This window comes from Trachemys scripta, chromosome 8 (assembly GCF_013100865.1).
Source record: "Trachemys scripta elegans isolate TJP31775 chromosome 8, CAS_Tse_1.0, whole genome shotgun sequence".
Lineage (NCBI taxonomy): Eukaryota > Metazoa > Chordata > Testudines > Emydidae > Trachemys > Trachemys scripta.
In genome coordinates, this window is record NC_048305.1 from 23,757,344 (window position 1) to 23,770,731 (window position 13,388).

At 43.6% G+C, this 13,388-nt stretch overlaps 1 protein-coding gene across 4 annotated transcripts in view; it reads right to left on the reverse strand.

Annotated features, from left to right (window-relative positions):
* GABRB2 (gamma-aminobutyric acid type A receptor subunit beta2) overlaps positions 1 to 5,080 on the reverse strand; it is a 245,723-nt gene extending 240,643 nt beyond the window's left edge. For all 4 annotated transcript variants that reach the window (XM_034779795.1, XM_034779794.1, XM_034779793.1 and 1 more), the window contains exons 1-4: positions 4,642 to 5,080; positions 3,522 to 3,754; positions 3,317 to 3,408; positions 2,353 to 2,420 (exon numbers count right to left, since the gene is read on the reverse strand). In XM_034779795.1, coding sequence (XP_034635686.1) covers positions 2,353 to 2,420; positions 3,317 to 3,408; positions 3,522 to 3,598 — 237 coding nt within the window. In that variant the 5' untranslated portion in view covers positions 3,599 to 3,754; positions 4,642 to 5,080. The remainder of the gene's footprint in view (positions 1 to 2,352; positions 2,421 to 3,316; positions 3,409 to 3,521; positions 3,755 to 4,641) is intronic.
* Positions 5,081 to 13,388: the final 8,308 nt, after the last annotated feature.

The window sequence follows — 13,388 nt, forward strand, 5'->3', positions numbered from 1 at the left end:
CCCTTAAATGAAAAAAAGATTTGGCATCAATGTCCAGTTTTGCAGAGATTTTGGGATGTAACACTAACCTAACAGTTCTAGTTCACAGCACTAGCACGTGAAACTCACCACTCTCAAATGGCTAATGGATGTTTATAAAGATTCTATATATGCCATATCTTTTCTACCCAGATTTCATTAAAAAGAAGCTGCTTAAAATAAAATGTAATTTTGTTTCTTTAGCACCTAAACTTCCTGAACAGAACATACCAAAGTATCCCATGATAACAAAACTAGAAGTTCAGTGTAAAGATTTTTAGATTGTATTTTAGGCAGCTACTTTAAAACTTAATACTTAGGAACTGATTCTGCTCCTAGTGAAGTTATTGGGAGCTTTGCCATTGCCTCCAATGACAGCAGGACCAAGCACTCAACTAGCAAATCTTCCAAAAACAAAGCTAATATTCTTATAATCCTAAGGTTACCATTTTATATTATGGAACATTTTCTGTAAGTCACAGAACACCTTCAGTTATGAAAATAAACCACAAATGGATGTCAGTGCACTGGACAACATTACCCAGGCAGAACAGCATTTTTGGAAAGTATTAATTCAGATTAGACGATTGAACCATTAAGCAAAATATATTTTAATGGGTACAAAGGTCAAGATAGTGCAAAGTGGCACTTATATAACTTTTTTGAAAAATAATTTTGCATGTATAGTTAGAAGTGCCAGCAATGTTGGACAATCAGTTTTTAAACAGGATACTTATCTCCTTCCCAGTACATACATTTCATTAATACACATTTACCATGTTGCCTTTGCTGCTAGAACGTTTTATGTCTGTATGTCACCATTCAGGGCCCAAACCAGTTCCCTTAACAAAATAAAACTGAAATTAAGATTAAGACTGCAGAATTTGGTCCATAACATTACTAGGAAAGTTCAGTCTAACCCCTGAAGAGCTCCTTCTCAGACGTTAGTTTCAGGAATGCTGCTGTTTTCTCAACAGCTCATTAGACCCCCAAATAATGGAAGCAAAACACACTAATAATTTAGTTAACTTCTTATTATCCTTTCAGCAACTTCAACATTTTATTAAGTATAGACTATTAATGAAGAGCACAGGAATAGCTTTGATTTACATAATGAAGTGAAATGTTTATTTGGGGCTGATTTTTGTGTGTATAGTTTGTTTGTGAAGCAACTCGCTTTATAAAAAAAAAGTTAGGTAGAAAAACAAGTCTGTAAGCAAAACCTCCATTTGAACTCAATTCCCACCCACATAATCTGAAAGACATTTTTGATGTAAAGCACAATGCTTTGTGATATTTTTGAACTATGTATTAATGGGCCATCACCTCATCCATAAAAGAAGAGATAGCTGCACAGTGTGGTTCCATATCTAGTTTAGTTTAAGATCAAGTTTAAGGAAATCTGGCTGGGAATAGACCTAGTTCTCTACCCAGTTCACAAACTTCCTCCGCACATTTAAGCACTTTTCAGTGACTGGCACATGAAAAAGCATGTAGGTCTTGTAATTGCATCAAATAATTCGCAGGCAGTCCAACGTGGCCTTGCTAGCTGAAGCATTTGCGGGTCCCTTCGCTCCCCAATAGGCACAAAGTGCAAAGAAAAAAAAATAAATTTAAACTCTTTTAAAGAACGAACAGCACATCGGGGATTTAGTTGAAGGGTATTATAATTTGTCTTTCGGCTGCAGTGGAACCCCGTTGTCAGCAGGGGGCGCTCTTGCATGAAGCAAAACAAGACTAACGTTGTTCCACTGACTATAAACTCAAGGGCCCGCTCAATAGCGCTTACAGTACGTCTGAAGTGGTAGCTACTAAACAGTAAGACTGTCAATAAATCGTACAAGCTTTGAACATGTTGTGAGTCATAATATAAAAATAATCCTTATAGCCTATATTGCAGATTATTAATTTGTTGGATTTTTCCGGGGGGTGGCGAGGGCAGGAGGCACAAACCTGAGCATCCCTAAATCCAACCCCCCTCTGATTAAATGCATTTATCCATAGATTTTCATGGTTTTTTTTTCACTCCCCAAAATCTGCATGCTGGTTTGGACTGGTAACATTTGCTGTAGCAGATAGGCAAAGGCGGTGTCTTGTAATGCCAAAGAGGAGAACAAGTCCTTAATAGGTTTACAATGCACACAAAGAACAGCAGGAGATTTTGGGGGTGGAGTGGGGGATGGGGAGTACAGTTGGTTGATCACTGGTCGGGGAGTACCAGCCATTGCACAATGTAGCCAGATGAGAAATAATCAGACATTTCTCCCCCAACCCCCAAGCTTATTACCACAATCTTCAGGAGAGAGAGAGGGGGTAAAAAAACTAAATACTCACCATATTGACTTCTGATACCATGTCTATGCTGGCAATGTCTATGTTCATGCCAACAGCCACTGGGGGACCTGCAAACCAACGAGATGGTCCGCAATGTGATCTCTAAGAACTTAACTCATTCTTACCAGAGTTATCAAGACTAATCAAAGGGCGATATGGCACGAGTGTTGGTAACAACAAAACAGGCTCTCCTTTGATACCTGGAAAACCCTCCGTTTGCAGAGTATTCACCCTTTGCCTCCGCCGTCAGCTGTAGGGACATTTTATGTAACATGCACACACGTGTTAATAACGGGGGCTCTATAGACACTGGCTATATAGATAGACACACACCAATCGATTATTGTATGAACCAGTTCGAATCGGTACGTGGGGGAGGGGGAGAAAAGATTGGACTGCACATTTTAACTCTTTCTACTCGACACATGCGACATGCAAACTGAGAAAAAAGAATCTCACCTGAGATTCAAATGATTTATACCCGGCTCTTAAGATTGCTTTCTGGATTAGTACACACACATTCACGCACACAACTAGTTCAAAGTTGCAGTAAACACTGGGTTAAGTGACATTTTCTGTATCAGTTAACAGCATATCTTGTACTCAAAAATAGTAACTGTGGTCACAGACACATTAGGCTCACTAGAACAAACGCTGGATAAACTTAAGAGATTTGCATCTCAATAAAGCCAATTAACCGAGGGTTTAATTATGGGGTAATAAGTTATCCGCACACACTCTCACAAATGAGACCAATTACAAATATACAGGAGATTTCAATGATCACATTAAGAGCATCCAGTGCTAAGAAAATTGAGTAACAATTGGCTTAACTTTGGGTCAGCTTGAGAAAATGGCAACATACACACCAAAGCAGCAGCACCCACAACACGTTGAAAAACACACACAGAGGATACACAGCCTGGGTATGTAACAGCTCTCATTCAAAAAGCAATCAAATTACCTCCAAAATCTGGCCTCAGGCGAATGTCATAGCCTTTCAGGAGTCTATCCACGGTCTCTTTTACCAGCGACATATTGCTAGGGTCATTGACACTAAAAAACAATAATACATATTTCTTATTTCTCAGATCCAATCTCCCCATTCGGGGAACAGTGGCAAACAGGGCAAATCAAAGTGAAGGAAAAGAGATGTCTCGCTCACTTACCTCTGTGCACACACCATTGCTATTATTAAGAAGAATGACCAAATCCCAAAGTAGCCCCTTTTCCGGACTCTCAACATCCCTTTAGCTTTTGATATGATTTAGGGTTTCAGTGAAGAGGAGAAGAGATCCAACTTATTCTGGCCAGTGCAGTAATTCTAATGTGAGGCGCATGCGCACGGCGTACCACAACATCAAAAGGAGCAGTGGTTGCTGCTGGAGATGGAGCAAATTTCCTTGCCCAAAAAAAAAAAAAAAAAAAAAAAAAAAATTAAAGGGGAAGAAGGAAATGCATTATTTTTAAAAAGTCATCCCACAGGAGGATCAAGTGTATTTTTTGTCTTTTTGTCAATATATTACAATCTAATATAAACTGCAGAAAGCAGGGAAGTTTCAGGAGTTGCAGGGTACAGCAGTTTTGCAACCCAGCTTAAAGGGGGGCGGGCATGTGCAGGATCCGATCAGAAACAGAGGGGAAAAGAGGTTTAAAAGAAACTGGGGATGCAAATCGTGCATACCGTGAGAGAGGCAGACGCGGGGGGTAGCTTAACTTTACGCTCCCCGGAAACATCAGTCTACGAGGAGAAAGGTGAGGGGCAGAAAAAGGGACCTAGATTTGCAAGGCGGGGGGAAGGGGGGAGAGGGAGAGGGTTGAGCCTATGGTAATCTTCCTGGGGGAAAATGAAATGATGACGAACCAGGTTCTTGTAAGAAGGGATTCGGATGTTTCCTACTCTCCTGGCAGGAGCTGTTCCTAGGTCAGAGGAATTGGGGAGGGGAGAGAGGGACTCGCTTTATGACGTTACCAGCCAGGCAATTCTCGAGATTATTTATAACATTAAAAGGGTGGCAATTACAACGAACGTCTCCCTTTTATGTTTCCATTGTATTTTAGCGTGGCTCCTAAAGCGTACAGCAATGGCTGGCAAGGATGGGCAAGTGTGGGGAGGCTGGGGGGGAGGGGATCACGCTATTTTTCCCTTTAGCAGGGAATGCAAATTCCTCAGGTAGATTTAGCCCTGGCTACGGAATGGGGTCGGGGAGCGGGATACCCTGCAAAGAAAACTGGGCTTTTAGTGACCATTCCATACCCGGTGCATTTCCACTCACAGACCCTCCTTACCTTTCTGAGTAAAACACCAGAGCTGCTGAAATGCAGTGTTGGGCCGAATTAATGCTTCAGAAGAAAGCAGAGACGAGCAGAAAACTGATTTGAGGATGTTTTGAGTGACATTTAAATCCTGAGCAGAAGAGAGAGAGGGAGGAGGGAAGGGGGGGGGGAAAGAGAGGACTTAAATTATTCCTTGCAAATCTGCCCGCTGCTGTAGCTCCTTTTACACCTCCTCCTCCTCCAAATACCCATTTGGACCCGTGGATCTGTGTTGCTTCATTGAACGGATCTGGGGTGTGCACGCGTCCTCGCCTTGCCTGGATTGCACACGGAAGGGAATTAGGCAGAGCCACTTAATTCCTCAGTTCACAAAAGCAATATTTAATTCGCTGCAAGGGGAAGGAAGGCAGCGAGGGAGGGAGGAGGAAGGCAACAAGGGTGAGTGTTGCACAGAGAGAGAGAGATGTGAACCGTGGCTAAGGAAGAGACGCTTTGAAAGCCTCCGATTTCCCCTCAATAAACGTTTAGTCATTCCACTCACAGCAAATGACAGGAACTCCAGGCCTGCTAAATCCCCCCTCCCCCCCAAAGGGGAATGGTTTAAAACCTCATGCCCCCCTTCTCCACAGACCAAAGCCCGTTGCCTGGTGAAAGGCCATTTCACATGCATGCATATCACGGTCACCAAACAAACAAACCCCTCCGATCGCCTGGACAAGGGATTTTTTTAGACGTATGGATATATTTTATAAACTGAAGCAAGAGGTAACTGAGCCCCGCGTGAAGAGGCAGAGCACAGTCCCCGGCCTCCCTGGGCATGCACTGCATTTAAAAACCAAACCCACTGGCTGGCTGGAGGTGCAGCAGTGAGAATAGCAGAGCTGCGGCTGCAGCGTGCGCCAGCCAGCTGTAGCCAAACTGGAGTGGCCCCCAGACCTGGCTAGGTCCACGTGACGCCAGGCAACATGCGAATCAGTGGCAGTGGGTCCAGGTAGCACGGGTTGCGCTTGGCAGATTTCTGTGAGGGGAGCCTCGCTCCCGCTCCTTCCCCCAAACCAACTGGGGCACGAGCGAGAAGGGCTGGGTGGGGGCTCGGGGAAGAGCACCCGAGCAAATAAGATGCATGGGAAGAGGGTGCAACTGAGGTGGCATGGTATGGGAAATGGGTGCAGTTGAGGAGAGGGATTAGAGGCAGTGAGTGCAGCTGTCCGAGGAAACAATGGCAAGGGGATACAGGAAGGCGCATGGGAAGGGGGTGCACATAAGGAGGGGCATGGACCAGGAGTGCAAATAAACTGGCCTTGATTGCAGGCAGACGGTAAAAGCACAGATACTATGTGGGAGAAGGGGTGCAGTTTGGGAGACCTTGAAGAAAGAGCAAGGATGCAAAGGAGGAAAAGCTGAATACATGGGACATAGATGTAAAGCCCAGCATCCCATTTAACAAAATTCTGCAGGTATGTTTAAAAAAATGCAATCGAAGTTCATATATTGAAGGTTAGTGAGTGGGAAGGATCAGAGTCAAATCTTGTAGGGGGTCAAAATGTCTTCCACCTGCCCTTCAAAATATTCCTTAGGTAACACAGATACCAGTTTACCACAGTCTAGTGCATTCCACAGGCAACACATGCAGATCTACCTGTCTGTTACACACTCACAGTAAATCATATTTATAGGAAATAGGTAGGGTTGAGCAGCCTACCACCACAACCCTCAAATGTCATCCCCAACAAAGTAAGCCTTTTAATGAGATCTGTGTATTTATTTGGTTTTGGTTCCTCTGAAAAATATTAGACTCAAATTATTTTTGAAGGGCCAGAGTAGGGAAAAAAGAGGTAATATGCTTGCTAAGAGGACTGAGACTCTTTTCTATTATGGCAGTTGGAGTTATGGTATAAGGAGAATTCATACATATGAACGCTACAAGGTTAACAGGCTAGAAGAGTTTTCAGGAGCTCTGAAATGTCTTATTTATGTATTCTAAAAATAATCACGCTTGAGTAAAAAATTTTTTTAGCAATTTGTCACACTGCAATGCCCCTTTTTTTTGCTGTTCAAGATTGAGAAATAGGATTTTTTTAGGGCATGATGGATGCTATATTAACCAACGAAGGTATCTGTTCTCTCACAGCTGGGATGCTTCACTTTCAAAGCACTTGAAAAATGGCCCTCAAAGCAGGTGGTGGACATTCATTTGTACAATTAATCCTGTATTGTTAAGATATATGTATGATATTCATTTCTTTTTTTCTGCAACCACATGATAAAACCTGCAGTCTGGTAGTAAAAGGCATTGATTGTGCACTTTTGTCCTCACCCATAAGGATTTACATTGGAACCGCGTCTGACATTTCAAATTCTTAAGTTATTTTCAGCTCTCTGATATTACTATTATATTGAACTGCTATTAAAATATTTCTTTCTTTCCCGTCAAAATGTGAATCAGATAAAAAGAAAGATCTAAGGTCCAGGGTTGGCAATATTCAGTGCTGGATTAGGGAAAGATTTATAGTCTAATATCATGTGACATCAGGGCTAGAAACAAAGGAGTCAAGACATATACAGAAGTGAATATAGTTCTATACGGCAATGTAGATAGCATTTGTACTCAGCTTTGGCATTTGAATAGATAACAGCTCAAAATAGTGACATCCTTACACAAACTTTTCTATTTTGTTTATGAATGTATTTATTATAAATATCAATTTTAAAACAGTGATACAAAACTGTATATAAAAATAATGTAGGGACAAGCAACTAAAAACAAACACTTTACAAAAACAGAAGCTACTTAAGTTTATTTTAAAATCTAAGAACCTGATGACACCATACAGTAACCAGGGGCACAAGATCCCTATGTTCACACTGACTTCAGTGGAAGTTGAGGGTGCACTGTACCTCATGGGATCAGGCCCTAAAGCAAGTTGGCCTTTCTATTGATGTAGAAACTGCATTGTGATGGCCACCTCCTCCTCATAGGCAGACATCAGAGCTCGATGTCCAGGTTCCATTGCCAGAAGATAAGATCTGTATCAAGGGAGACTAAGCATTATAAACTGCCATCCAGATGTGCCCCACAGTCACATGAATAGGAAACCCAGCCAGTCAGGTGCATAGTTGTGGCTACTCTGGACAATCCAGACAGTAGCCTGTTGAGCTAATCGGGGGCACCCCCAAACAGCTGTTTGGCCACACCACCAAACAGCTGATCAGCAGCCGCCGCCAAACAGCTGTTTGGCAACTCCAGGAGGGGTTGGGGGACGTTGGAGAGCAGCGGAGTGTGGGCAGGGACCTTGGGGAGGGGAAGGAGTGCAGACAGGAAGAGACGGAGTGAGGCTGGGGCTTTGGGGAGGAGGTGGGGCAAGGGCGAGGCCTCGGGGGAAGGGGCAGAGTGAGGGCAGGGCCTTGGGGTGGAGCACCCCCGGGGAAAACTAGGAGTTGGTGTCTATGCTGCACTAATAATATGAGTGGCCAAATTCAGCTCCATGTTGACAAGCTGAGTATGGTGACTGCACCCCCAGACCATAGATCACTATTCAGCGAGAGCAAACATGAGGGTCACTACAGATGTAGGATTTGCTCCCCAGGAGATTCCTGATAGTTTTTGTATCAAGGTGGAACAGGAAGAGATATTATTTTCAGATGCTCATTTTCAAGTGAGGCAGTACATCAGGCTATGGCTGAGTTTTGCTCCTGACAACTTTTGCAGTGACAACTGGTTGGAATGGCAGCAACCATCCCTGTGCACAGCTCAAGATGGGTCAGTTGGCAAGATTGTTGTTTAGATTGAAAGTAGTTGCAACTGTCTTGGTTTCACTAAGAATTAGTGGAAATAAGTGATCAAAATGTCCATCCCTTGACTGAAATTCACTTCAATCCTATAGTGTCCTGTGTCAGCAATACAGACATCAGCAGCATACACATACTTCTCAGCCCACGTTCCAGGAAGGTCATATGTTTACATATTGAACAAAAAGGGGAACCAAAATTGACCCTTGTGGAAGCCCTTTGCAGAGATGTTTAAGGTGACTGATTTTCTGCCCCACTTGCAGGATGTAACTTGGGTTAACAATCATTTCTCAGATGAATCACACCTTCGGCCAATATGGAATAATTTTCAACAGCAGCTTGTCAGTCAGCCTGGTGTGCCACAGAATGAGAGAGTCAGAGTAACTGGGTAAGAGAGGATTAAACCATTTAAGAAAATATTTTAAAATAGGACCAAGGACCACAGAGGAGAGGTCATTTCAGAGGCTAATTTTCCATGTTTAGCTTGTGCCATCAACTTACCTTTGACATTTAAAAGCAAGGAGACCAGGGCTGTGAAGATAGAGGAATTGGGTAGGGGAGAAAGGAAGGGTAATAAAAACATTTAAGAAATATAAAAATCCATGAACCTATAGGATGTGTGCCAAGATCACCTCACTTCCTGTGTGTGTGTGTGTGTGTATGTTTGAATTTGTTGTCCCGTCCCTCATCTGTTGTTTGTCTTGGGCCCCAGCCCTGCAATGTGACCTGTGTAGGCAGAGCCTCATGACTACATGGAGTCCCATTTAAAGTCAGGGCAGTTCAATAGGGATGCAGGGCTCTGGCTGCATGGATTGATTGTAGCATTGGGCCTTCATTAGCAAGCTCTTTGGGGCAGTATCGTGCCTTCTTACATTATTTTAAAGCTCCCAGCACAATCTTGGGTACTATTATAAATAATAAATGATTATGCAAATAGTTGGAGCTGGTTGGAAAATTTGGATGAAAAACAGAAGTGAAATGTTGTGAATTTTCCTTCTTTTTTTCCCCAACCAGCTCTCAGGTGCTGGCCACTTGTACATGTCAAATCTTAAGACTAAAACAGAAGTCAACCACCAGAAATATTTTAGCGTCTCTGCTTTCACAATACTCATTTCAACTGGGAAAGTACATAGAGTTCAATCTCCCAGAATCACAAATGGAATCCCCTTTATTCTGAGCATTATGAAGTCTCCTGCTGAAAGGAGAAATTAGGAACAGGAGCCAGTAGAGAAGGTAGGAGTTAATCCAGGGAAAAGCAAAATTTTTAGCATGGATATAAACAAGAAGGGGAGAGAAAGGAGAGAGAAGAAAGAAAAGACCAGGGGTAGGCGTACCAGGGTATGGCCCACAGGAAGGGGAGGTTGTGATGGGATCTACCAGCCCTGCATTGGGCCGCCAGGGGCGGACCAATCATTGTGAGCCCAGGAGGCCAAGTGGAGAGCTCAGATAAAAGGAGGCAGCCCAGGCCAATTAAGGGTGGTGATGCAGGAGGAAGGGAGTACACTGCTGGCTCCTGCAGAGGTACCTGCAGCGCCCCAGTGGTAAAGCCCAGGGATCTGGACTACCCGCCAGATGACCCGCTGGCTGCGGAGACTGCCATGGAAGCTATGCCACCGCCCATTGAGGAAGCTTCCTAAACTATGCTCCAGCCCAGAGACACGTAAGGCCTATAGACTGTTTGTTTGTTTGCCTTGCTCCGCCCTGCCCTGGGGTTGCAGCCTGTTTGCTGCCCCAGCCAGGAGGCTGCTGGGCTATAGACTACTTGCTTACTTTGCCCTGTCCAGTGGCTGCAGCCTGCTTGCTGCTTTGACTGGACCAGGGGGCTAATTCCACAGACTGTTTGTTTGTTTTGCTGCTCAGAATCCATGGATACCTCTTTAAGTGACCCTGTTTGGGGGCTGGGACACACTTGACAGAAATCACCTGCTTAATGGGGAAGCCTATGACCGAGTGGCAGAGCAGGCCACCCCCATAATGGATTGATGGGGGTGCCCCAGCTTGACCAGCAAGGCCCCACCCATCACAGTGGGTCATTCCTCTAACAGAGCATTTCAAAGGGTGCTCTAGAAAAATGTGTCTGGAAACTACTGTTTTAGGTCTCCAGTCAAACTAATTTCCCAAAAGTGAAATAATCGGTGTGTCTGAGAGGTCAGGCACAGGATCGGCATACAATGTTTGTGCTGTCCAGATACAGACAGCCCTCTAAAAATATGTATGGGGGATCCAGAGCGCTAGGAAATCAAACATGGAATATGGCTTGACCCAGAGTCTCTGGTTTGAGACTGAATTATTCAAATTACTCTAATCTGAAATGAGTGAATCAGGAAGCATTTTTCAATCTAATTTATATAGCACTTTCGTATATAGATCAAAGGTAAAAATGCCAGTGGCCAGTCTATTGTTGGGGGTTGATCCTCAACTGGTGTATTTTAAGAAATGCAAAATATTTGATTGAAAAGATAATACTAGAATTCCATATACTTGATGGAACAAACAAGTAAACACCTTCCCAGATCAGTCTTAAGTAAAGCTGCCAGGTCAGAAGCAGAGGCGTCCATATTAAAAAGGAGTTTAGCCTAAGGAGAAATGTAATGGGTGAACTTTAGTGTCATTTGCTTGTTTTCCAATTGCTTTTTGAATCATTATTTTGTAATAGGAACTATGAGAACAGAGGTTTGTAATTTACCATAAGCAAAATTATGGCTGGCCCTTTATGGGTGTTTGAGAAGGGGAGAGAGCTGAGGGAATCTACTCTCCTTGTATGCCGGAGCCAAGCAGAATGCTGCTTCTAGCATTCCATGAGCAAAAGCAGGTAGCTAGTGCTCCCTGCAATGCTCTAGATCAGTGGTTCCCAAAGTGGAGTCCCTGGACCCCTGGGAGTCAACCGTGGGTTATGCAGGGGTCTGTCCCTGGAGCCAGGCTGGAACAGCATTCAGGTGCTTTTGTCACATGGAGGATACTATTTTGTTCTCTTAATGGCGTCCTCCACACAGCGTGACCTTGCACACACCGTGCGTAAGAAGTCATACTGCTGGGGAGTTCCCACACTGGCAGGGGTGGTCTGGGTCTTGCCAGGTCTGGGACATCTGGTCAGATGCCAAAGTGGCCCTCAGGGGGGGAAAAAAAAAGATTGGGAACCACTGCTTGAGATTCTGACTTGGGGTGTGGCCAGCTGGTTGAGGACATGCCGATGCCAGGGCCCTGTCTCTCATCGTCACCCCAGTACCTGCTAGTGTCCAGAGAGAGGAGAATATATGGCACATTTCTGCAGAAGGCGTAAACATGCTTTTCACAGCCCATTTCACCATGTCTCTGATGCATTCTGCCTATGTGCTATGCAGGCACTGTGCTTCATAGAACCGCCTCTTGTCCCTACATCTCTTCACTCCACCCCCGAGTGGAGTGCCTCTAGCTGCAGATGCCAGAATTTAGGCCTTTATATATGGAAGGTCCTAGTCTGCATTGACTTATTAAGAGCAACTGATGTGATTCCACTGACAAGATGAGATTATGTTAAATTCTACAAAAGTTTATAGGTATTGAGGATGAGGTATTGTCAGAAATAGAGGCATCAAAAAAGTATAAAAAGGACCGATGGAACAACTAGATAAGCTGAACTGCAATAAGTCACCAGAACTAGATGACATTTAACCAAGAGTTTTGAAAGAACTCAAGAATGAAGTAGTGAGCTGCTAACAGACATGTTTATCATAAAAATTCGTAATTTATCAGCTACCAAACAGAAACACTTGAAGTATGGCCAACTACACCTCTACCCCGATATAACATAACCTGATATAACACGAATTCTGATATAACATGGTAAAGCAGTGCTCCGGAGGGGCAGGGCTGCGCACTCCGGTGGATCAAAGCAAGTTTGATATAACGCGGTTTCACCTATAACGTGGTAAGATTTTTTTGGCTCCCGAGGACAGAGTTACATCGAGGTAGAGGTGTATGTCCATCTTTTCAAAAAGGAGCTAACGATGACCCAAGGAATTGGCAGACTGATGAGCCTTACTTTAGGACCAGGCAGCACAGCTGAGAAACTCATTGAAAACAGAATTGTAAAATTTCATGATGAGTACAAAATGATAAGAACAAATGAGAATGGGTTTTGTAAGGATAAATTGTGCCTCTATAATCTGTTAGAATTATTTTAAAGGGTTGACAATGTAGTAGAAAAATGGAGTACTGGTAGATTTAAGATGTTCACAGTTTCTCAATGATTTGGATAAATATCCTTTACAGGAGGTTATAAAGGAAACTTGGTAATAATGAGGTGAGACATTAAGCCCTGTCTTGCATTAAAAACAAGTACACGTTATGAGGTGAAAATAGGAATGACTGACCAGTCTTTGGCATGAGGAGAGATTAAAGGTAGTACTAGAGGTTTGTATGCAAATGTATTTGTTTAAAGCAGTCAGGAATGGGGCTGAAGAGAGAGACATAACATTTTGAAGAAAAGACATTATCATACAATCAAACAACAGAAGATTGTGAGCAAGTGAAACCACCTAATAAAAAGTGAGTCACATTGATTGGGCTATGTGGGAGAGCTACATAACTGTTGCCTCCATTTATCTATTCTGTTCTTCAGTCTACCTGCAAATTTCCATTCCATAATCTCCATTTGCTGTCTCCATGAAAACTTACCCGTATTGGACCCCAAATTTCCACATGAGCAATACACTCAGTAGAACGTGTTAGAGGATTACTGGTAAAGTCTCTGAACGTTCCATCTGCTTTGAGCATGCTGAAACCCACACAGCCTTGTGCATGCAGTGCACTGAGGAGGCTCACAGCCCTCATTGAGCCTCCCTCTATGGTAATTACAGAGTTGGAGCTACATATGTAGGGGATTCAGCAGTATCAACATCCCCTTTGGAGTATGTGAGTGGGGGGAGAGCACCTCACCTGAGCCAGGAGGAGATGAGTTCTAGTTTCAGTTCTTCCACTGTCTGATGATA